General features: G+C 43.7%; 1 protein-coding gene across 1 annotated transcript in view; it reads left to right on the forward strand.

The window, feature by feature from the left end:
• LOC117059084 (integrin alpha-X-like) overlaps window positions 1-24,550 on the forward strand; it is a 34,933-nt gene that overhangs the window by 2,176 nt on the left and 8,207 nt on the right. The window contains exons 2-19 of the mRNA XM_033170586.1: window positions 1,959-2,082; window positions 2,173-2,273; window positions 2,576-2,637; window positions 3,566-3,680; window positions 4,644-4,771; window positions 5,643-5,791; window positions 5,884-6,037; window positions 6,220-6,352; window positions 6,843-6,919; window positions 15,155-15,275; window positions 15,380-15,516; window positions 16,428-16,568; window positions 18,283-18,486; window positions 19,328-19,458; window positions 21,103-21,266; window positions 21,760-21,911; window positions 22,226-22,357; window positions 24,030-24,103. Of these exons, the coding sequence (XP_033026477.1) occupies window positions 1,959-2,082; window positions 2,173-2,273; window positions 2,576-2,637; window positions 3,566-3,680; window positions 4,644-4,771; window positions 5,643-5,791; window positions 5,884-6,037; window positions 6,220-6,352; window positions 6,843-6,919; window positions 15,155-15,275; window positions 15,380-15,516; window positions 16,428-16,568; window positions 18,283-18,486; window positions 19,328-19,458; window positions 21,103-21,266; window positions 21,760-21,911; window positions 22,226-22,357; window positions 24,030-24,103 (2,299 nt within the window). The remainder of the gene's footprint in view (window positions 1-1,958; window positions 2,083-2,172; window positions 2,274-2,575; window positions 2,638-3,565; window positions 3,681-4,643; window positions 4,772-5,642; window positions 5,792-5,883; window positions 6,038-6,219; window positions 6,353-6,842; window positions 6,920-15,154; window positions 15,276-15,379; window positions 15,517-16,427; window positions 16,569-18,282; window positions 18,487-19,327; window positions 19,459-21,102; window positions 21,267-21,759; window positions 21,912-22,225; window positions 22,358-24,029; window positions 24,104-24,550) is intronic.

Here is a 24,550-nt window from a genome sequence, read left to right on the forward strand (position 1 = left end):
GGCTGTCTGCCGCTGCCCGAGTGGAGTCACTGAGGGCATCTTGCGCAAGGGAGCTGACACGGCTTCCTGGCCTCTGGCGGCTAGAGTTCCTTCAGGGAGCAAAAAGGCCTTCTTGCCGCCACAAACCCTTCCCTTTCTTTTTTTCCACTGTGTGCATTCTGACACATTCTGTGAAGAAATAACGTGCACCCACTGGCACACTAAGAAAACTCACGGGGATTCAGGGCATTGCGAAGGTGGGGAAGAGGCCATAAGAATGGGAAGAAGGGTCAAATGACTCATCGAGCCATTTGTTGGGGAATGTCCAAATGTGGCCAACTTCCTCCCGGCCAGACATGTGGGTCAAGAGCCAAATGTATGCATGAGGAAATAAAATATTAAAACTAATACGCTGAAGGCAGCGGCACCTGCAACGGGGGTGGGCTTGTATCCTGCTGCAGCCAGGCTACCCCTAGGAATACTGGGCATTTTTGTAGCATTTTTGAGCACTCAGAGCCCATTTACATATGCTGTTTTGTTGTAAAACTTGTGCAGAGAGATTGGAAAGTAGGTCAGCAGCGCTATCCTTTCTGCCCCCATCCTCACTGCAGAGCAGGGGTTGCTGCTGGGAGAGAATGGATTGCCTGAGGGAGCTTCCTGCACGTGCAAGATTTGAACTTATAGAATCAAATAATTTGTAGAGTTGGAAGAGACCCTGAGAGTCATCTAGTCCAACCCCCCTGCAACGCAGGAATCTCAGCTAAAGTGTCCGTAACAGATGGCCATCCAACCTCTGCTTAAAAACCTCCAAGGAAGGAGAGTCTACATTCCTGAGGGGGTCTGTTTCACTGTGGAACAGCTCTTACTGTCAGAAAAATAATATTCCTGATCCATAGTTCAGCCATTAGGTTACGCCAGCTCCGTGTAGCTCTCTTGGAAAGTGCCAACCACAGAGTTTCCACCCCAGCATTTGGAAAGCACGGACTTCATCCAAGCAGTCAGAGGTTGCCTTGTTTCCAAAGAGCAGCATGTGAATTTCAGCTTCCTCATCTCTACAGCTGATGAACGTTTGTGTTTCTCTTCTTTGGCAATTCCCCCTCCTTCCTTGAACCTTCCCTTACTATCGGCCCCTTCCACCCACTTGCAAGCTTCTCAGGCCTCTTGTCTCCTTTTTCTAGACACCTGTTGCTTCTACCTGTGGCCACTTGTCCACATTTCCTAGAGACAAGATGTGTCCATTCCCCAAAGATTTAACTGCCAGAGATGCCTAGGAAGAAAACATATTCCTGTGCTGGCTCCAGGTTGTTGTTGTTTTTTTTGGGGGGGGGGGGCCTCCTCCCTGCCCATTCACTTGCCTTTGGGCCCAGTCTGTGTAACTGTCCAGTATATAACTCTAGCAACCTACAGCAGTGTTTTTCAACCACTGTTCCGCGGCACACTAGTGTGCCGCGAGATGTTGCCTGGTGTGCCGTGGGGAAAATTGAAAAATTACTTTATATATAGTCAATATAGGCACAGAGTTAATTTTTTTAAACATTTTCTAATGGTGGTGTGCCTCGTGATTTTTTTCATGAAACAAGTGTGCCTTTGCCCAAAAAAGGTTGAAAAACACTGACCTACAGTAACAAGATGTAAACAAGGTTTCTGCCCTCTTCCCAAAGGAACAATGATTTACCAGGGACTGGGGTGAGTCAATAGGGACAGCTGGAGCATAGGCATAGTATACAATATTCACAGTGGCAAAAGGTGAAAAAAATACCTGGACTCTTGGGCCTGTTTATTCAATTGGAGGCCTCTCCAACTGCTCCCCCCGCCCCCGCCCCAAGGCTGCTTTCAGGTGGGGCTTTTAACAAAAATTGTTTTAAGCTCAACTTGGAATTTGGACATCTTCCTCATCTGGAAGAGCCCCTGGCAGCTTGTGAAAAGGAAATGAATTCTTGCTCTGTGCTACAGCATTCTGCTCCCATTTTCCACTCTAGGTTCTGCAGTCTCTTCAGATTTCAACATCACTGATACGGAGACTCCGGTGTTTTTCCGAGGTGACAAGGCCTCTCAGTTCGGCTACCGTGTCGTCCAGACGAGAGCGGACGACGGCAGGTCCTGGTGAGAACCAAACCGTTGCCAGTTAATTTTTTTCAGAGCAGCCACATGCCTGTAAACAGTTGTTTTCTAAAACTCGCTTCCCTCGTGCAGGTTGGTAGTGAGTGCCCCCATGTCAGGCAACCGAACGGGATCGCTTTTCCGCTGCTCGTATGATACAGAGAAGTGCCAGACAGTGGTTCTCCACCACAACAGTAAGCTAAAAATTTGTGTGCCTCCATTCTTCTGAAGGTGAGAGTGTCGCATCTGATAATTTCATCTCATGAGAAGAGAGAGGGAACTCTTGAGGGCATATGTGCACTACAGACTGATACAGATGTTACAAGTCCCTATTTTCATCAGTTAAATTTTGGAGGGTATGCAGAATAGCTAGGAACTCTGTGTGTGTATCCATGAGACGTGAGGACAAAGTATATATTTTAATTATATATTATAAGTCTCACTTATATGTCTGTCTCTTTTTTCCACATGCCATCTCTCCTTGTCTGAAACAAAGATACCTCTGGAATATCTCTGGGACTTTCGCTGGCTGCTGATAAATCAGACTCCAAAATAATAGTAAGTAAAACCAGAGTGGAATCAAATAGCAAAATAGTGCAAATCCATGGGTGTGCCTGGGTTTGCAGTGTCTGTCACTCAGAAAGGAGGTGAAACAGATCCAGCCCTGTCATTAGTGAGAATGAGGCAGCCACCTCAGGCAGCTGATTCAGGACATAATTAAAAGAGAGAGAAAAATCATTTTAAAATTTATTAATATTGTATTTTTACTGTCAGGGATGGGGAGAGGGGCTTGTGGGGTTTTCTGCTTCAGGTGACAGAATAACTTGACCAGCTGTGGGTGCCTTGCAACTGGCTTTGGAGAGAAAATAATGAGCTCAAGCAGAAAATGCCCTGAGCTGGCCTTGAGGAGGAATTTCTCTCAATTTGGCTGAGTCACATCCATATCATACATTTAAAGCACGACAAAATCGAAAATTCTTTCTAGTAGCACCTTAGAGACCAACTGAGTTTGTTCCTGGTATGAGCTTTCGTGTGCATGCACACTTCTTCAGATTCTTCAGATTCTTGGTATCTGAAGAAGTGTGCATGCACACGAAAGCTCATACCAGGAACAAACTCAGTTGGTCTCTAAGGTGCTACTAGAAAGAATTTTCGATTTTGTTTTGACTATGGCAGACCAACACGGCTACCCACCTGTAATTTAAAGCACGGTTATGTCACTTTTAACAGCCTTTGCTCCCCTGAAAGAATCATGGGAAATGTAGTTTAGGGATGCTTGGAATTGTAGCTCTCTGGGGAGTCTCCTAACAACTCTCAGCACCCTTACCAAACTACAGTTCCCAGGATCCTTTGTGGGGGGGGGAGCCATGCTATAAGAGTGCTCTAAACATTTCAATAAATAAGTCTATGGTGTGGATATGACCTGGGTCAATCAGCTTAAGAGACAGGGATCCCATGGCTGTTTTCATTCTTCCTGTCCACGCAGGCCTGTGGCCCAACATGGGAGCGTGGATGTGGGGACTTTGATTATCTGAACGGTGTCTGCTATATCATGAGCAATTTTAACCAACCTGCCAGAGAGATCCATCCAGCTTTCCAAGGTAAGATTTGGAGAAAATTAGCTTCACATGCCTCTTAAGCATATTGCATTAATAAGCTAGGTTGGGGAGCATCGGTTTGCTCAAGGGGAAGAGGAGATAGTCGTGCGGATGAAGTTGGACCAAGGTTGTCACACATATTGTGTCCTTTTAAGTGCTGCAGCACAGTTAGAAATTCAATATGTGCAGCTTTTCATCATTGCTGCATCTGCATGTCAGGAGAAAGTTATTCTCCAGTTCTAGCACCCCAAGATAAGCTTTGGCCTACCCCATATTGTATTTATCAGGCTATGCCCTTTGAGTTCCATGGCAATTCTCTCCAGTCAAACCATTCTTTTTGTACATTGCTCTGTAATACACAGTGACCCAATATGTCAATTACAAATAAAGAATTTCGACCACTGCAAATCATACTTGCACACCTCCAGGATGGTGTCTTCTACCTGCATCGTGTCTCAGAGGTCACTCTCCTGAAGGTGTGGATGTTTGATTTGGGGTGACTCACAGCTTAGTTTGGGGTACATGTCCTCGGTTCCTTATTCATTTTGTTTGTTTTTGACTGTTATTGATGTCAATAATTGTACACCTGGCAATGTAATGTACCAAAACCAAATACTGGGTTGGACATAATTCTGGACCATCTCATGTTCCCTTGGAGGTGTGGCTCTGTGATTTGTGGCAGCCCAAAGTTTAATTTGGGACGTTCAGACAAAATTCCTGATTTGCAGTTGTTACCTGAGATTATCATGCATTAAAGACCGTTGTGCATAGGATTCTGACTGGAGAGAAATGTTGTGGCTCTTGAATGGGACAATCCCCACATTATGGAGACCTGCAAAGTTTATTTTAGGATGCCGGGGCATATCGGCTTCCGTTCCTCGTTGAGGCTATTCATTTGCTTTTGTTTTGAGATGTCGTGGGAATGCGACCCATTTTCCACACCCATCATGCCTCTTGCCCACTCAGAGTGCACTGTTGGCGTGGATGCTGTGATCTTATTTGACGACTCTGGGAGCATTTCTGATGATTCCTTTCGCACAATGAAGAACTTCATCCTTGAGCTAATGGCTTCTGTTTCTGAGGCAGATGTGCAGGTGAGAGCAATAAGGAGCTTGTTGGCACTGCATGTGGGAAGTGACTGGGTGGGTGGGTGGGTGGGTGTCGTTGGGCTTTGCTTCTTAGGTCACACCCCCTCCATAGTTTCAAAGCACTCTTGTAGCATTTTAACAGTCATGGCTTCCCCCAAAGAACACCAGCTTGTTAAGGGTGGTGAGAGTTCTTAGGAGACCCGTAATTCCCCTTTGTAAGGTTTCAGAGAGGGGTCTCTCCCAGCCCCACCTGGAGATGCTGAGGATTAAACCTGGACTTTTTTGCATGCAAAGCAGATGCTCTACCACTGAGCTACAGCTTTGAGTTTTACCTGGTCGCAAGCCCTGCCAAGTTTGAAAGGAACCCCCGTGTGGCACCGGTCAGTCTTCATCTGCTGCCCTTAATTCTGTACTCCTTCCCCTTCACTGCCATTGTTGACCTTGTTGGGCTGGGCTGCCCTTCTCATGCCCTCTTGTTACTACTGCTTGCTTTAGAAAAATACATTGAATGGTTGGGCAGCAGGTGCTGTGAAGCGAACCACTGTGTCAGCTAGACTTATTTACCCAGAATGCTTCTGGGCAGCACATGGCAGGCAGCTCAAGGCTGGCAGATGTGGTGGTATGCAGCACACGCCACAGTTTCCCACCGCTTTTAACAATTGCCACTCACCACGTGTCATTTGCCAGAGAGGAGCTCCTGGGCTTCAAAGTCCTGAATTGTTGACTAACGGTGCCAAAGGGTGGGGTGTGCTCTCTGTATTTTCATTGATGACATAAGCCATTCTCCAAATGATATTGATTCTTCACATGTGCATCTGAACTCCCCGCTGCATGGGGAAAGAGGCGCAGTGCAACTTTCAGTTGTCATGTCTTCCAGTTTGCTATGGTCCAGTTTTCCACTGAAGTCAACCTGGTTTTTGATTTCAATTTCTACAATGCACAAAAAACCAAGGTGAAGGAAATAGTCGACAGAATTCAACACGCCAAAGGAAATACTCACACCCCGACTGCCATCCTCTATGTTGTGTGAGTACCAGGGAAATGAATATTTGGGTTGGAGGAAGAGCCAGATGCCTTTTGCCCCTTCATACCCAAGCCAATTGCTGCCTTCTTTGCAGGGATAAAATCTTCTTACCTGAGCTTGGCATGCGACCTCACAGCAAGAAACTCCTCATTGTCTTGACCGATGGCGTATCCAATGACAAGAAAACCACGTTTGAAGTCGCTATACCGGCTGCAGATAAGAAAGGCATCATCCGTTATGCCATTGGGGTATGGAGTTCAAAACCATCATTGAGGTTGCAGTGTGTGGATTCTGTGGCTGCACCATGCAAGCAGACAAGTGCAGGATTGGTACCTTGGGGGACCAAGTGCTGAGGTTATGTGTGGCAGGGACCCATTAGTAATGGGGGGGACAAGACGTCTTTTCAGAAATTCCCTGTTGCTTGTTCCAGGTTGGCAGAGATACGAGAAAAGATGAGCTGAACACAATTGCTTCGTCGCCTACGAATGTTTTCGAAGTCGAGAGCTTTGATGCGCTCAGTAGCATTCAGAACCAGCTGAAGGACAAGATCTTTGCCATTGAAGGTCAGTGTCGCAAGGTGATACAGCATCTTTGCTGATGCTCAGTTTTGTCCAAGAGCTATAGGCGTGGTACAGTAAAGGGAGGGTCCAGGCTGTAAAGAACCGAAGGACCTAACAAGGGAATAATATTTAAGTTTCAGAATTCACAAAACGACCTGGGCACTGTGGAACAGGGTGAGTCGTTGTGTCAGTCATTATCGCTAATGCTGAGGCATCCAACAGATTAGCCTGACACTGTGCAACCTGACTCTGCCCAGCCATTTACAAAGGAAGTGCAAATTTGGGGGGTGCCATCCATTCTGAAGCCCCACAACAAAAGTACTTCTTGTATGAAAGATTACTCTTCTCCCAAAACCTGGAAAACTGCATTTGTTCTGCTCTAACATGACCATTTAGAAAGGGCAGATTTTGAGGCCAACCTTCCTCCTCTCCTTGCCCCCCCTTCCATTCTTTATCTCTTGCCTGTCTTAATTATGTTTCGTTTCCCAAAAAGGGACCTCTGGAATCTCTGCTGGCAATTCATTTCAAAATGAACTTTCTCAGGGTGGATTCAGTGCCCTCCTCACCCCAGTGAGTAGAAACTCCTGTCATAAGAACATATGCTTTGTTTGGGGTATTTATATCCTGCTTTTCAGGCCGACCTCAAAGAGCGGTTTACAAAAGACCATTTGAACAATAAGTGTGTGTGTGTGTGTGTGTGTGTGTGTGTGTGTGTGTAAAATAAAAGGGAGCAATAACTTTGTTTTAAAAAGGTAAAGGTAAAGGGACCCCTGACCGTTAGGTCCAGTCACGGACGACTCTGGGGTTGCGGCGCTCGAACCACCGACCTTCTGATCAACAAGCCCTAGGCTCTGTGGTTTAACCCACAGCGCCACCAGGGCCCAACTATAATTTGCTATAATTTGCTTCCACTCCCTTCAGGACCCTGGCTTCCAATGTTATGAGAGACGGTGAAAAAGTAATCCAATTCTATTTTCCCATTCAGTTATGCATCTCAGTCGGTTCCTCTTAATCTTTCATTCATGAGTTCTGAAAACAATTCCTACCACCGTCCCTATTTAAAGGGAAGTCTCTCATGGGCTGCCACAACTGGCAATACAACACTGTGTGGGATGGATTTGCCTTTTTGCCGTGTAGCCTTCCCCCGCCCGCCCCCCAAAATTTTCCTTTGGGGAGACTTACTCATGAATGTTTTCTGCTGATGCACAGAGTCTGATCACCATATATAGATAATAGATAGTCTTTATTGTCATTGTCCCCTTGCGGGAACAACGGAATTACTCGGTTGCTCTATCCAATCAGATAAGGCACTCCACATAAATTTAAAATAACTACAAAACACTAATTAAAACAGTACAATACGATACAATATAACAAGTAAAATAAGATGACTTCAAAGTCCAGACTTTCCATTTAAGGCCGAAATTGCTCTAGAGAAGAAACTGTTCTTGAGACGGCTCGTTCTCGCCTTCACTGCTCTGTATCTCCGTCCCGTGTGGTGTTTCTAGTTGAATTACCACGGCACGTTACTTAAAAGAATAGAGAAAAGACAAGACGTTTGAACCAGCAAACGACCTGTATGAGGAAAGATGAGCCAGAGAGAGAGCTTCCCTTCAGCCCTCATACAGGTACTTTTTATTGAACACAAAACCCGCCTTCCAAGATTCAAATCATCCAATCACAGTGTCCAGAGCAAACTCCCCCCACAGGCCATGTGCCATGAAGAAGAACAAAGAATCTTTGAACTTAGCAGAACTGTTTTGATCTAACCCTACTTCCTAGGCTACAGGTAATTAGCATTCCAAGATCAGGTAGAAGAAAGACACAAGATTGATAGGAGGAAGTGAAAGAACAAGCATCCTGGCCATATTGACACTTCCCAGGCCTCCAGGATGTTAGCAGATATACTTCAAAGAAACAAGAGGAACAGATGCTATGAGGTTATCAAAGATACACTCATTGCCATGTAGTTGTAAATTAAACAGCAACCAAATTGGAAAAAGAGAGACGTGACTCTGCTACTAGCCAGCAATGGAGTTTTAAGACACAGCCAATTAATGCAGCCAGTTTCAGGTCATGTAGGATAAATATGAAAATCATATTTTGCCACCAGAACCAGAAAGGAACTTTGCACTCAAACACAACCAATATTGGTCTCGGAATGTCCAGCTCGACTTCCACCATGTTCTTAGGCAATTTATTTATTCCTTATTTATCCAGCATGAACACCACATATCAACCTTTTAATTTTATTTTCTTTTTTTCTTTCTTTCTTTATTTTATTTGCTTTATTGCTGTTATACACATTACTGAAGCAATGGCATGATATCATCTTCATCCGCCTGGAACTGTTGTTGAATAACGTATAAATCCCTTGGAGACAAACCTGAACCAGGTCTAGGAAAGATATTAGAGAAAATGTTGCAGAGAGAGAAGGAATGCATTGTATCAGGCAACATATCACAAACTAAACTAACTAAAATCATAATACCATACATTAACTAAGAAAATTAGAAAACATTAACCATTCTAAAATAAGCAAAAACTAGCAATATCAAAATGAAATTAGACTACCTCATATCAGGAAAATATTGAATAAGAAATAAGCATACAACAAATAATAGCAATTATGAAGTAAGCATACAACAATAATAACATCATGAGATAAAATCATAGAATACAAACACAATGTTTACAGAAAATACAAATCAATACAGAAGGTACAATCAATAAATTGAAGCAATAATAGAATCAACAATCAACTGAAGAATGATGGATTTCTGATCAGTTGTAACTAGAAGAAAGGTCTTCTGGGTAAAAGTTCTTTTTGCTAAAAAGTCTCTTAAACTTTCTGGATCACATTGATCTTCTTTTGAAGACTTGGCATCTGGAACACAGTCTTCAACTTTCCTCAGTTTAGTTGTCCAGTTATGATTGTCTGGTTAACTTCAGCATGAGGATGAAATTCTGGAACAGGAATCTTACAGGATTTTGCACGTCTGTGGTCACACACTTCATCTAGCACTGCACCATAGACCTGTTAAAGCAAAAACAATTGCTCCTTTGCTCCAAAATTAGAGCTGAGCGATATGATTAAAAATCTTGTTTCATCTTCATACAAATCAAATAATTGAGAAGAACCTCTATCCTGGAACTAATACTATATAGAAAAAACTTTTTTAATTAAAACTATAATTGAGAATTGAGATTGTTTAGATTATCAATAACAACATAAGAAATACCTGTGAAAAGAAATATTTAATTAAGGAAATCAGAATCAAATTATTCTGTTCAAAATTCTAAAAGAAATTTTTAGTCTATTAGAGAAATTTTGATTAGAAATATATTTTTTAGAAAAACATAGTTCAGAAAACATCTAGGAATATAATACACCTTTTTATTTTTATTTTTTTTATTTCTAATTTTTATTTTTTCATGCAGTAGAAAGGAAAGAAAATTCATAAAATACTATTATAAAACCATTTAACTGTAATAATAACTATGAAATGAAAGATTGGAAATCAGTAAACTAGAACTTCCAAAAAACTGAGTAGCACTGAGTAGAGAACTCCATTGGCAGTAGACAGAAAAAAATTTGGCTTGAAAACACTAAATTTGAAGCAAATAGCCGGGTAGGTAAATTTACTCCCGAGTAAGCTTTCTTCCAGCAGGAAACCTGTAAAAGCAAACTTAAGAACTTTGAGCTTCCCTCCTAGGGGAGGGGCAATTCTAAACAAAAGATTAGAGCAAAGATAATACACCACTGCAGAATAGACTTTAGAAATCTGAAAAAGAAAACTTTTAAAATATAAAATATCACTTAATTCTAAAACTAGTTAAAAGTTTTAAAGAATAGCTTCTGGAAAACCTTAACAAAGGAAGAATTTTTTTAGAAAACATTCACAAAAACAACAATAGATTAAACTGTAACACACCCTCTAGCTGTGAGCAAAAGAAATAACACTTTCATTCGTTTGAACCACTTTGAGGACTAGCAACTTAGCTACATAAAACATCAAAGAACAAAGAAACAGAGATTATAGTAATGCATCTGGATCTGTTTTCGTCTTCAGAGAGAGATCAACAAACCTCCTATGGGAAAAAATATTAATAGAAAGAAGAAACCTGAAAAAACCTACATAATAATAAAATTTCAAGTGTTAGACAACCATTTAAACCACATAAACACTAAATAGAGAAAAACACAACTAACAATGATTTTCCAGTATTCCTGAAGCGTTGCACTTAAGCTAGAAACAAAACAACATTAGAAATAGAATTGAGAATTCTTTAGAAATTCTTTAAAATAATTCCTTTCCATGGAATCTTGCTGGAGGTCTAAAAATCATAGCCTGCAATTGAATAAAGTTTAGCACCATAAAACATTCTAAATTAACCTCAATACAGGAAATTCTGAATTATTATTTTTTGAAAAATCATTTTTTTTCCTCAACTGAAACTTGCTAAGGCAACCTATGCATGGAAAATAAATGTCGTTAAATCATAATATAAGGAAATTCTAACATTATATTCTAGAAATTTCTACATAGGCAAAAATAGTGTGCTTAAGCTAATTTCTACAAAAAAATGCTGAAAATCGTTCAGAAGCTTTGAATAACAAAAAGGCATAAGATTGTTAAAATCTTAAGAGTCATACAGTTGGAAAACAGAGTTAGAAGAGACCACAAAAGGTCATCCAGTCCAACCCACTGCCAAGCAAAAAATACCATCAAGGCATTGGGAAAAGAAAAAACCCTAAATATGTAACTGAGTATGAACTTTATATACTGTAGCTGACTTCAGAGATAAACATTAAAACTTCAGCTTATTTCAAGGCTAGGAAATAAAATAATTTTCTATAGAGAAACATCAGGCTTGAGGGAATGCATTTCAAAGAAAGACCTGTGAAAGCCACCATGAGGCAATTCCTCACACACAGAGATAGAAGTGATCTTAGCTAATTTGCACTTAACTAAGCCCTTAAAAAAATTCTTTCCATGAATGGTAACAGCTCTTTTTACAGCAAAATCAAGCTCAAAAAAAATATACAGAAACCATGAGATAGGAACTTTTGGCATTGATTTAAAAAAAATCAAGTAGCTATGGTTGTTAAGATTTTTTCTCAAAGGCAGTTATGCAGCTTCTTTACAGCAAAACAGAGTTTCTCAGTCTGAGCTGTTTGCAAACAGGTTTTAAGCAACAGTTTTTAAGGCAGACTGAAAAGGACTAGATTAAAATCTTAGCAGCTTTTTACAAGGAGATCTTTGAGCAACTGAAAAGAGATTTTTACTAGTCAGTGCTCCCCAGGAAAGAAATGCAGATTTCTTACTTCCCTGGATCATAAGAAAACAATCGAGTCTTTTTGGAACTCTAATGAAAGGCAGAGGTGCTTCAGAGGAACAATAACATCAGTAGCGAAGCAATCTGAATTAGGATTCAGTGGCTTAGACAGAAAAGGAAGCAAGTCTCTGCTATTCTTTACATTGCAAGACTTTGCTTGATGGCTTTGCAAAATACCTAGAGTTCTCATTGGAGATCTGCAGCAATCTGTTTCCCTAAACTCAGTGTGAGCAGAATCCAAAAACTTTTCCACTGAGAGATTGCAATCATTTAAATTTACACCTCTGAAACCTTTGCAACTATTGAAATCAGTAGCCATTAAATTCTCAGTGATTTCAGGCTCATTTAGAGAACTAGCAGGAAGACTGAGTGAGCTTTCTTTATCATTCTCACTTTGAAAACTGCTGGAAATTCCTAAAGGCAGTGTTTCAACAAACTGCTGTTTGGCACTTAATGGAGAAACAGACACTGATTTTTCCACACTAGGAACAGAGAGGACAGCTTTTTCAAAAACCATCTCTGTAGCTCCAATAGGCAGAGAAAGAGCGGAGATTGGACTGGCAAACTGTGCCACTGGCAGAAATTCTATATCAGGCAGAATGCCAGCAATTTGCTTACTGCTTTCTACTATCACAATTGGAGTAACCACCTTTTGCAGATCCTTGCACACTGAAAGAGATAAGGATTCACAGATTCTATGTCCTGGAGCATTTTGCCCAATAGGACAGACTGCCAAAAGAGGCATGGCCTCAGAGATATCCTCACTATTCTCCTCCTTCATGACCTGAGTAATTAATTGTTGCTCAGCAGTCTTTGGCACCTGTTCTGCAGAAAAATCAGCAGAATAGGAAGGTGGTATTAAGTTTTCAACAGACTGAGGCACAGGAAAATCAGGAGGAGGAGAGGGAAAGCAAGCCAATGGACTAACAGTCGGCTGACTTTTTTCAGACTTTAATAATCCTGGCAGTTGCGATGGAGGCAACAATTTTGGGGTTTTTGAGACTGCCAGAGACTGAGATACAGGTCTGGACAATTTTGCTATTACATCACGGCACTTTCTCCACACGTGCAAGATTTTAACAGACGTTTCTGGAGATTTACGCAAAGCTACCCCTACTCTCTCCCATTTCTGAACATCTAAAGATCCACCCTCTGGGAACCACCCACAGGTTTGAGCAATCTGACAAAGCATTTGTTCAATTAATCTATCATAATCGCCAGTATAACCAGCAGAAGCTAATAAAAATACTAAATCTTGTTTATGTTGCAATTGAAGGTTTGATAAACCACCCCCCATGATCTTACCTGAGTTTGGTGCGCACCGGACTCCTGCAGAGCGATAAGATCTTTAAGCCTGTTTAACCCCTTCGACAAAGGCAGATTTAAACAGCACCGAGGAGGTATAAATTGCAAAGAAAGGGAGTTCGTTTTTAAAACTGTCCCTTTTAAAATAATACTTAGCCACACACAAGGGGCACCAATCTGTGGTGTTTCTAGTTGAATTACCACGGCACGTTACTTAAAAGAATAGAGAAAAGACAAGACGTTTGAACCAGCAAACGACCTGTATGAGGAAAGATGAGCCAGAGAGAGAGCTTCCCTTCAGCCCTCATACAGGTACTTTTTATTGAACACAAAACCCGCCTTCCAAGATTCAAATCATCCAATCACAGTGTCCAGAGCAAACTCCCCCCACAGGCCATGTGCCATGAAGAAGAACAAAGAATCTTTGAACTTAGCAGAACTGTTTTGATCTAACCCTACTTCCTAGGCTACAGGTAATTAGCATTCCAAGATCAGGTAGAAGAAAGACACAAGATTGATAGGAGGAAGTGAAAGAACAAGCATCCTGGCCATATTGACACTTCCCAGGCCTCCAGGATGTTAGCAGATATACTTCAAAGAAACAAGAGGAACAGATGCTATGAGGTTATCAAAGATACACTCATTGCCATGTAGTTGTAAATTAAACAGCAACCAAATTGGAAAAAGAGAGACGTGACTCTGCTACTAGCCAGCAATGGAGTTTTAAGACACAGCCAATTAATGCAGCCAGATTCAGGTCATGTAGGATAAATATGAAAATCATATTTTGCCACCAGAACCAGAAAGGAACTTTGCACTCAAACACAACCAATATTGGTCTCGGAATGTCCAGCTCGACTTCCACCATGTTCTTAGGCAATTTATTTATTCCTTATTTATCCAGCATGAACACCACAGTCCCGATGGCAGGAGCTCGAAGAAACAGTGACCAGGATGCGATGGATCTCTTGATATGTCTAGTGCTTTTCTGTGGCACATGGGGATATAGATTTGTTCTAAGGTGCAAAGTGAGCAGCCAATAATGCTCTCTGCTGTTTTAATAATTCTGCACAACCCTATCCTATCCTGAGAAGCACAGCTTCCGTACCAAACACATAAGCCATAAGTGAGCATGCTCTCAATGGCACAGTGATGGAAGGCAAGCAGGGAAGGACTCAGTTTCTCCCCCTCCCAATTGGTTCGCACCCTGGGAATGTTGTTCCCTTTGTGTGTATGTAGTTTGACTGTTTGGTTCAAGTCATTTGCAGCTCTGTGCTCTGCAGGTATCTTCCTGTAGTTCAAGCTGTTCCTATTTGTAAACTGATCTGGATTTAATTCTGTACACTGGCCTGTAAGGGATAGGTCTGGTAGGAGAATAGCTTTGAACTAGATGATCATTGAATAAATTTAATAAATTTGTGTTGTTGTTTTTTAAACACCACAATAATTCTATGATTACATGTAGAACACCCTGTTATTTTGTTATGCAGAGTGGGTAAATGCTTGTTGCCCCTGACGTTGCTGTGGTTTGGTCATTAATTGGAGGAGAACTGAGAGAGGTGCAATTTGACTACTCATGTCTAAAACAGAGTGGGCTGGGGAGTAGAGCTCAGTTATTGATGTTGTTGTTGTTGTTGTTGTTGTTAATTCAATTGTTATATCACCCTTTATCAAAAGGTCCCAGGGCGGTGCACAACATCAAGAACACATTTTACGGAGCACTACAAAAAACACACAATAAAAAATGTAATAATAGACAGAATAATAATAATAATAATAATAATAATAATAATAATACAATCCCACAGCTTTAACAAGCCATAGATTATTTAATGACCAAAGGCCTGAATGGTTTTGCCTGGTGCCTAAAGACATGTAATGATGGCGCCAGGCGAGCTTCTCTGGGGAGAGTATTCCACAGTCGGGGAGCCATCACAGAAAAGGCCCGTTCTTGTGTTTCCACCCTCCGAACCTCTTGGGGAGCGAGGACATAGAAAACGGCCTGGGATGACAAGTGCAGGGGCCAAGTCAGTTCCTATGGGGAGAGGCAGTCCTTCAACACCGAGAAACCACCACCACACCTGGGACTGCAGTCTGTACTCCCCTCACCTCCCTATCTTTCTTCACGCCTCCATTCCTTTTCCCTCCATCCTCTTCCAGGGACATGTGGTGACTGGAGCTGTTGGTGCTCACACTTGGTCTGGGGGTCTGGAGGAACAGTCTTTGGGAGAACCTCCCCAAATAAAATTCCTGAACATTTCCTTTGATGGCTCATATCTGGGTAAGTGAGGCAGCTTCTCCTTTTGCTTACATATCTAATGGCCTGCCAGGAGCTAACTCTTCCAACCCGGCGTCCACAACCTTCTCTTTCTTTGTCCCTGACAGGCTATTCGGTGGCTGTAGCTCAGCGTGGGCAGAAGCAGTTCTACATAGGTGGGGCTCCGCGATACCAGCATGTTGGAGCTGTCGCAGTCTTTGAAAGCCAGAGTAAGCGCTTGGCGGCATTCCCTGAAGGGGATCAGGTAAGAGGCAGAAACTGGGGTGCAGGCCAGTCTCCCATTCACTTCATGTTGGGTGTGAAAGTTGTAAGCTGCCATGGAAGTTTAGTTTCAAAGCAAGGCAGGCTACCTTAACTAACCTAGAACCAGCAGAGAGATAGGAATTTGGTACTGTCTACACTGATGTAGTTTGGTACTGTCTACACTGACTTGGCAGCAGTCAGTTTCAGGCAGCGGATATTCCCATCCATGCCTAGAGATGCTGAGGATGGAAACCTGGGACCTTCTGCATGCCAAGCAGGTGTCCTACAGCCTTTCCCCTTATTCTCTTAGAAAGTTTACTTCAAACACATGGAAAAGACAGAGGGAGTTGATAATCGAACAACTTGTCAAAAATCACTGAGCAGCTGCTAAACAATAAGCAGACGTATTGATAGTGACTAGGAGCAAACCCTGCGACTATTAAAATCTGAAAAGGCTCTATTCCTGTGTTTCTCCTTTTTCTTGTGCCCCTTCTCTGACTGACCTTTATTTGATCACAGATTCCAGTTGACTAACTGATTAATTCTGCCGTGGGATACTCCTGTCAGTCCCAAACTGCTTCACACCAATATTCCAAGAGGGTTTGGGGTCTACATCTTCTTTCCATGGACCTTATTAAACCTGCTAGAGTAGACCTTTTGACATGGGCGTAGCCAGGGTTTTTGTTGGGGAGGGGCTTTTGCTAGGGAAGGCATAACCTCAGTTAGCTATGTATTATTTTTTATTGGGGGGGGCAGCTGCCCCACCCTGTCCCCCCCCCCCTGGCTACACCCATGCCTCTCAATTTGGCCCATGAGTCTGTTTTGGCAAAGATTAAGCCCACTAGTCTAATTGGTCATCTTCACTTCTGCCAGTCACCTCCATATTGTATTTCTATTTCTATTTCTTTCCAGGTGGGTTCTTACTATGGGGCTGAAGTCTGCTCCGTGGACCTAGATGAAGACAACAATACTGACCTTGTTCTGATCGGGGCTCCCCATTATTACAGTAGGAACCAAGGTGGGCTTGTTGATGTCTGCTCTATGAATGACCAGGTGAGGAGAAGCACCAGTGGTAGGGTTGGGGTGGGTGGGTGAGAGAGTGGGAAGAAGGGGGCAAGGAGGAGGACGGACCAGACTTGCTCACATTTGGAAAAAACTGAACGTCTGCTCCATCCACCTTTCATGGGAAATTTTGGGATGCAGCTCAGCTTGCTGAGTGCTTTGCACAGGGTTAATGCACATAGAGAGGGGGAATTTTTAAAGATTTCCAAACTGTCTCACTGTCCTTGGATCTCTGTGCTGAACTTTCCTTTGATGTTAGTTAGGCTGATATAGCTGATCAAATTTCCTTCTTTGCACTCTTGCTTCTGAAGCTGATGGGGGAAAGGACATCTTTGGATGTATCTCTGCTGAGTGCGAGGGGGGGGAATAGAATAGGATTGAATAGCAGAGTTGGAAGGCACCATGAGGGTCATCTAGTCCAACCCCCTGCAATCTTTTGCCCAACGTGGGGCCCAAACCATGATCCTGAGATTAAGAGTCTCATGCTCTACCAACTGAGCTATCCCAAGAGCCAAGCATGGCTCTGCTGCATCTCCAGATTTAGTTAGAACTAAGAACTCTTTTCTACCCAAGTATGTCTTGCCTATAAAAAACCCACCCAGCCCCTTCTTATTTTCCATACCAAGTGTCTCTGTGTGCAACTGCAACCAAGGTAAGCTTGCTCTCCCAGCAAGGGCTCGGTATGCAGTCAGTTTCCTTGCTGCGTGCTAACTCTGCAGAGTAAAAATCAACACTTTTTATTTTCAAGACGCATTTGAAGGCTGATCGATCTCTTTACTTCCTCCTGTGATTGGCTTCCGTTATGCCCTTTCCCTGTGCACGGTCTCTTATTGGGGCCAAGCTAGATGTGATATTGTGTGAAAGCAATTAACGCATACATTAAATAAATAAATAAATAAATAAATAAATAAATAGCCACCTGGGAAGGGAGAGCAGGAATAGAACCACAGCCACACTCTGCCACAATGATCCCTGTCTGAAGCTGCTCTTAGCCCTGTTGCTGCCAGTGGACACTTCTCTCTCAGGATCAGTAGCAGCTCTGAGACCCTGATTTTTCATTGGGGCCACAGCAGGGGATTGAAAGGATTAACCCTTCCCGGCACACTGCAGAGCTGTTTCCAAGTGTTGAAGTCGTCATGGGTTGTATCCAGCTAAGTTCTACTCAGTGTAGAAATGGTTGGCTCCAAGTAAGGACTAGCATTGCACAACCTCCGCCCGCCCCCTCTGAATTTTAATTGTTTTCTTACAAGTCAAGCATGGTACAGAACTGGACCTTAACTACCAAGGCAGAGACTGCCATCTTGAGCTCATAGATGAAATAAGATTTAACTGGGAGACTCAAGTTCACTAGGATAGTAAACATCATTGTCAGGCCCCAGGAGGTTGACTGAGGTGCGTTCAACCCAGGTTATGTGTTTCGGTTGTATTGCCTCATTGCTTTTAGAGAATGGTCTTAGCTCATCTTCCCACTGTGTCTATTTACATCTATCTATCTATCTATCTATCTATCTATCTATCTATCTATCTATCTATCTATCTATCTATCATGTTATACTAATGCTGCTTTAAATGCTGTTCCTAGTTCCAGTTATTGGTTGTTAAAGTTGGAGTCGTTTTAATGCAAATATATTTGCCGCCTTGGAATTTGGTTATGGGAAGTTGGAGAGGGTATAACTATGTTAATAAGTCACATGCCTTCTGGCAGGGTCACCTAGTTTCCCTCCAAACACTTCGTGGGGAGCCTGGCAGCAGCTTTGGCCATTTTGGGGCAGCACTCTGCGCTTTAGGGGACATAAGCGGGGATGGCTTTGCAGATGTGGCGATAGGAGCCCCCATGGAGGATGAAGGTCGTGGAGCCATTTACATCTTCCTAGGAGAAGCAGGCGGGCTGAAAAAACACCACAGCCAGGTGAGCCTGAGGGTCAAAAGTGCATATATTCGATCAGCAAGTGCATATTGTCTGCTTAACTTGTGTGTGGCAAGGTGGTCCAATGGTTAAAGAGGGGGCCAGGGATGGGGAATGTGTGATGCTGGACTACAACTCCCATCGTCTCTGACCAATGGCCATGCTGGTTGGGTGGGAGGGTGGGTGGAGCACAGGTTTCCTATTCCTGATGCAGGCAATGCAGATTCAGTCCCTCCACATCTCTCCATTGGATTCTTAGGAGCCGATTCCACTGATCATTGGTGAAATGGGAACAGTAAAGCAACAGAGTTGTTGGAAAGCAATTGCAGCCATGTTTTGATAGAAACCTAGTTCAATACATAATCTCAATAAACGCTCCCTTTTTGGATGACAGATGTGATTCCCCCCCCCCCAATATTGGGCCCAGATCATCTTTGCAGAGATTAATGCAGAATTTGTACTTCTGTAACAAAAACAACAACAACAACAACAACAATAATAATAATAGATGCGACAACTTGCATCCAGTAACTAAACAGCACATTTTATAAATTCGGGCTGTTGTGGCGCGCACACACACACACACATGTACAAAGAAAGTGTGCTTCTTCTTTCAAAACTATTACAGTTTGTCCTATGCAGATTTAATTAATGAATTGTTTAAAGGACTTAAAACGGAATTGGCTAATATTTTCTTAATTGGGTCTAAAACAAAGGCATGCCACGGTGGAGAAATGGGCAGGCGGAATAGCTGAACTGAGGGTGTGTCTACCTCATCTGCTGAGGATCCCTAACCTTCCTTGTTTCCCTGTTTTCTCTTTCTCCCCCCCCTCAAAATATTTAGCGGATTGCTGCCAAGTCTCTCTCTCTGGTGCTCCGTTATTTCGGACAGTCCATCCAAGGAAGAATGGATCTGAGCAAGGATGGACTGACTGACCTGGCTGTTGGGGCGCTAGGAAGTGCTGTGCTGCTTCGGTAAGAATGGGCGAGGGCGGTAATGGGTGTGGATTGTGGGTAGGCCCAGGGGCATAGCAAGGGGGGGCGAGGGGGCGGGCCGCCCCGGGGTTCCATAATGGAGGGGGTGACAAATTATCAAGGAACAATTTTTTTTGGGAAAAAAATTTTTTTTTGAATTTTTTTTTTGAATTTTTTTTTTTTGAAAATGCCTGCTCCAAAGGTCTTATCTTACTATACTAGGGATTATATAGCTATATATGAAATTTCATGCATATCGGTTACCCGGTAATATCTTGACCCTCCTCCACCAAAATAGCTGTTCACTTGGCTGTTTTCCTATGCCATGAAGGCTGGAATTTCAGTTCAGAGAACACTTACTGTTCCCAACCCTAACCCTGTGGAAAGCCATCTAATTAGACTTTGAGAGGTTTTTAGGAGGTAATTTAATTATTGTTTGATTTTATACCAATGTTATGTATCTGATGTTAGCCACCCTGAGCCCGACTTCGGCCGGGGAGGGTGGGATATAAATAAAAGTTTTTATTATTATTACTTGTTATTATTCCTTTGTAAGAAAATATGGGATCAATGGGAGGGGTTGACAAGGAATTTTCCACACCGGATCCCACCTGACCTTTCCATGCCGGGGGGGGGGGGTGGTTGACAAAAAATTTTTTGTCCCCGGGTACCAATTTACCTTGCTACGCCCCTGGGTAGGCCACAAAGGGAGGGACACAATTGCAATGTGTGTTCCCCAACTGCCTTCAAATTCTGCATCCTGAACTTTATTTTAAAAACATCCACAAACCTGTTGCGTGTACTCTGGCCAACTAGCCGTCAGTTTGGTGCACCCTAATTGCCTGCATTTTTCTGAGCATGGCTAGGCCTGCTGTGACGATTGCTACACCTTCCTGCCAGCTGTGATGCTGCCCCCATGTGGTGGGGAAGAAGAAGGCTCTTATTATATCAGGCTGCTGGAAGTGTGGATACATTAGCTCAGGGGTCAGCAAACATGGGGCTTCAGCTGGAGCTTGGCGCACCTGCTGGCCCTGCGCCTGGCACCCAGCTTGGTGCTGCTGCTGCTGGTGCTGGTGCCCTCAGCGGCCGCGCTGGAGCAGCTGGAGGGTGAGCTGCGCGACACCTGCTCAGCGTTCCGAGTGCGCGTCCTGCCCACCGACCTGGCCTCGGACAACGGGCCGCAGTGCGTGGTGCACTCCTCCTGGGAGCTCTGCAGGGACAGGCTGATGGAGCGGATGCTGCTCGTCAACAACACTGGTGAGCGGGCGGCACAGAGACATGCTCCTGAGCACGTGCAGAGTGTGTTCCTCCTCCAGGTCCGGAGGCAGCTGTGGGACCAGTTTGCAGGGTATTTATATTTTTCAAATAAATGTAGCCCGGCCCCCCACAAGGTCTGAGGGACAGTGGACCATCCCCCTGATGAAAAAGGTTGCTGACCCCTGCGTTAGCTGGAGTTATAGATGTTGAAAGACCAAGCGTGCTGAATATGAAGCACAGAGAGCTATGCGGAGTCTGCGTGGGGCACTTCCTGCTCCAGGAAGTTAATGTGGTACTGGGTTCCAGACTGGGCCTGATCCAGGACTGCTGGCAATATGAACAGACGCTGGTTTGAAAAGGCCTCCCCTTTTATCCCCTACCTCCCAGATCTCGGCCTGTTTTCACAATCAACTCTTCGCTGACTTTCTCGCATCGCTGGATCCCCTTGGATGACCCCAAGTGTGGAAGCGGGAAGGTTTCGGGAATTGCCCCCCGTGGGAAAACCAGTCTTTGCTTCACCCTAAAACTCGTCAGCACAAAATGGACCCACGGTAAAGGCACCACCTCAGTTCTCCTTTTGCTTAGTTATTTTTCTCATTCTTTTATGAGTCCTCTCAGTGTTATTTATTTTTTGTGGACTTCTTTCTCACTTATTCTCTCTGCAGCTGCTCATTATCTTATCATTTTTCATTAGATCCCATTCACCCAGCCCGACTCTTGTTGCTTATTTTCTCACTTATTTTTCTTATCCATTCCCTCTTGCATTAAAAATTATGTTTAAGACAAGCAATTCTTTCTGTCTTTCATTTTCTCAGTGATTCTCTCATTAAATTCATAGTGACTCCAGATACTCGTTTAGCGCAGGAATGGGGAGCCCCTGGCCCTCCAGATGTTGCTGAACCACATCTCCCATCAGCCCTAGCAAGCATGGCTTTGGGTCAGGAACGATGAGAGCTGGAGTTCAGTACATCTTGGACAGGCAAAATGTTTAGTTCGTTCTGCTCCTTTGATCCCATTTGTTTGTATGTTTTGGAAAGAAAATAGGTGCCCTTCAAGCTGCGATCTCATTTACTCTCTGGTCTGATGCTAAGCAGTCTCCATCACGACTGACGCTAGAGAATGAGGCTTCCACATTCTCAGACACCATCCTGGTTGGAACTAAGCCAATCTGCGTCGAAAAGATTCTCCATGCCCCGGTAGGTTGAAATATGGCACCCTGGGTAATTGTAGGTGTTCAGGTGTGTGTGGCAGTGCTAGGAATATCTAATGCAGAATTACCTCAGCACCTCACCAGACTTCAGCTCCCAGAATCCTTTGGTAGAAGCCATGACAGCTACAATGGTTTAAAAGTGATACAGTAAATGACATACCTGTTGGAGAAACACCGATTTTTGGAATCTTACAATGTTTAGAAACATTGCTGTGGGAATGATCACAGCATTTGCAGGGAGAAGTGTATTGGCTGGGTGGAAACTTTTGATTCCCCCCCCCTTTTTTTACTGTCTTCCAGCTCTGCCTGGATGATTCCTTCTCTCCACTTGTGCTGCGGGCGGATGTAACGGCCGAGGGAGAACCAGATGCCTCTGCAAGGAACCTACGCCCTGTCCTGGACCCTGGAACTAATTTGTCCACTGAGATCAAGGTCTTATTTCCTGGCCATTTCCCTTCAAGCCCATCTCCTAGGACAGGGGTCAGCAAACTTTTCCAACAGGGGGTCGGTCCATTGTCTCTCAGACCTTGGGGGGGGGACAGACTATATTTTGAAAAAAATAATAATGAATGAATTCCTGTGCCCCACAAATAACCCAGAGATGCATTTTAAATAAAAGGACACATTCTACTCATGTAAAAACACACTGATTCCCGGACTGTCTGTGGGCCGGATTTAGAAGGCGATTGGGCTGGATCCGGCCCCCCGGGCCTTAGTTTGCCTACCCATGTCCTAAGATCTAGTACAAAGCCTCCTCCATCCAAGGAATGGCTCAGCCCAGAGTACTTAGTACAGAGGGCTTTGTTGACTGGGCAGCCCTCAAATGTTCTAAATAAATGAACCTTGCTTAATCTAAGCAGATCTAGGCCTGGTCAGTGCCTGGGTGGTGGAACCTTGTGCATACCACTGGGAAAGTATTATAAATGTAATACTGTAATAAATACTGAATGCACAGTGGAAATAGAAATCAGCAACTTTGTTGCCTTAGTTTGTTTAACAATGATGACCAAAAGAAATACAGTGGTACTTTGGTTCTCAAATGCCTTGGTACTCAAACAACGTGGAACCCAAACACTGCAAACCCGGAAGTAAGTGTTCCGGTTTGCGAACTATTTTCGGGAGCCGAACTTGCTCCGTTTTGAGTGCCACACTTCTGTTTTGATTGTTACACTGAGTTCTGTCTGTTTTTGCTATTTATTTTGCATTTTTGTTTTTGCGGCTCTTTTTGTTTTGTTTTTGTGACTGTGTGGAACCCAGTTCAGCTACTGATTGATAGATTGATTTTGTGACTGCAGTACACTGTTTATTGCTTTCATTTTATGGATCAATGGTCTCGTTAGATAGTAAAATTCTTGCTAGATTGCTGTTTTAGGGGTTGTTTTTAAAAGTCTGGGACGGATTAGTCCATTTTGCATTACTTTCTATGGGAAAGCGTGCCTTGGTTTTGGAGCGCTTTGGTTTTGGAACGCACTTCCGGAACGGATTAAGTTTGCGAAACCCAAGGTACCACTGTAGATGAAAGGGAGAAAACTGTAGATGAAAGGGAGAAAACATTCTCACAGAGAACTTGTATGCTTCTGTAGAATTTGCCGAAACATTTATTTACTAATTAAAACGTCTCAACCACGTTTCATTCAAATATATCTCAGCACAAAAACCCAAAATGCAATAAAAGCAAAACATGACCCTGGTCTGGCCCAAGCAGTGACCTCAGCCAGGAGATGGGGGTTCTTGCCCAAGGTCAGGTGGCGTCTGTTGGCCATAGAGGCCTGGGATCCCAGGGTCACGTACTGGTAATCCCATTTCAGTAATTAGTCAGGAAAGTCAGGCCAAGGAGAAGCCACATTCCAGCAGGAGCAAAGCCAAACAACCAGAGCTTAGAGTCCAGGGGGCGAGGGCAGGCCAAGCAGAGTTATGGTTGCAATGAGGTTAGCCAAGCAAAGCAAGAGGATAGATCCAGATAAGCAAACTCAGTAGAGGAGAAAAGTCCCAGCAGTCCAAGCAGGTAGCACCATGGATAGCTCCAAGCTGCCTCCTGGTGGGAAACCAGACAAGACCTTAGATTAGAACACCCTCGGATGCTCATTTTCTTTTATATTGCCAGGTTCCCTTCAAGCAAGACTGCGGCCTTGATAAAATTTGTGTATCTGATCTTCGAATCTCCTTTAACTTTTCAGGGTGAGTAGCCTATTTTGTGCCTACGAGGGCCACCCCAATATTTTTTTGCTGCCCTTAGATGCTGTGCCTCCGGACCCCTTCTCGGTTGGTTGGAGCGCGGTGCCGATAGCGCCGAGGTTGCAGGTTCGATCCCCGTATGGGGCAGCTGCATCTTCCTGCATTGCAGGGCCAACTCTGCAAATGCTGTGATTCCAGTGGTACCCTGACCCTGACCTTCACCGAGGCAGCAATGCTTCTGAACATTGCAGGAGGGGAGAGTAGTACTGTTGTGCTCAGGCCCTGCTTGTGGGCTTCTCCCAGGCATCTAGTTGGCCACTGTGAGAACAGGATCTCTGGCCTGATCCAACAGGATCCTTCCTATGCTCTTACTCCGAAACAGGAGCCAAGAGGTGCAACCCTGCCATTCTCTCGGATGTCACATGGGATGTTGGGTTGTGACTCTCGGCG

The sequence above is a fragment of the Lacerta agilis genome, chromosome 14 (assembly GCF_009819535.1).
Source record: "Lacerta agilis isolate rLacAgi1 chromosome 14, rLacAgi1.pri, whole genome shotgun sequence".
Taxonomy (NCBI): Eukaryota; Metazoa; Chordata; class Lepidosauria; order Squamata; family Lacertidae; genus Lacerta; species Lacerta agilis.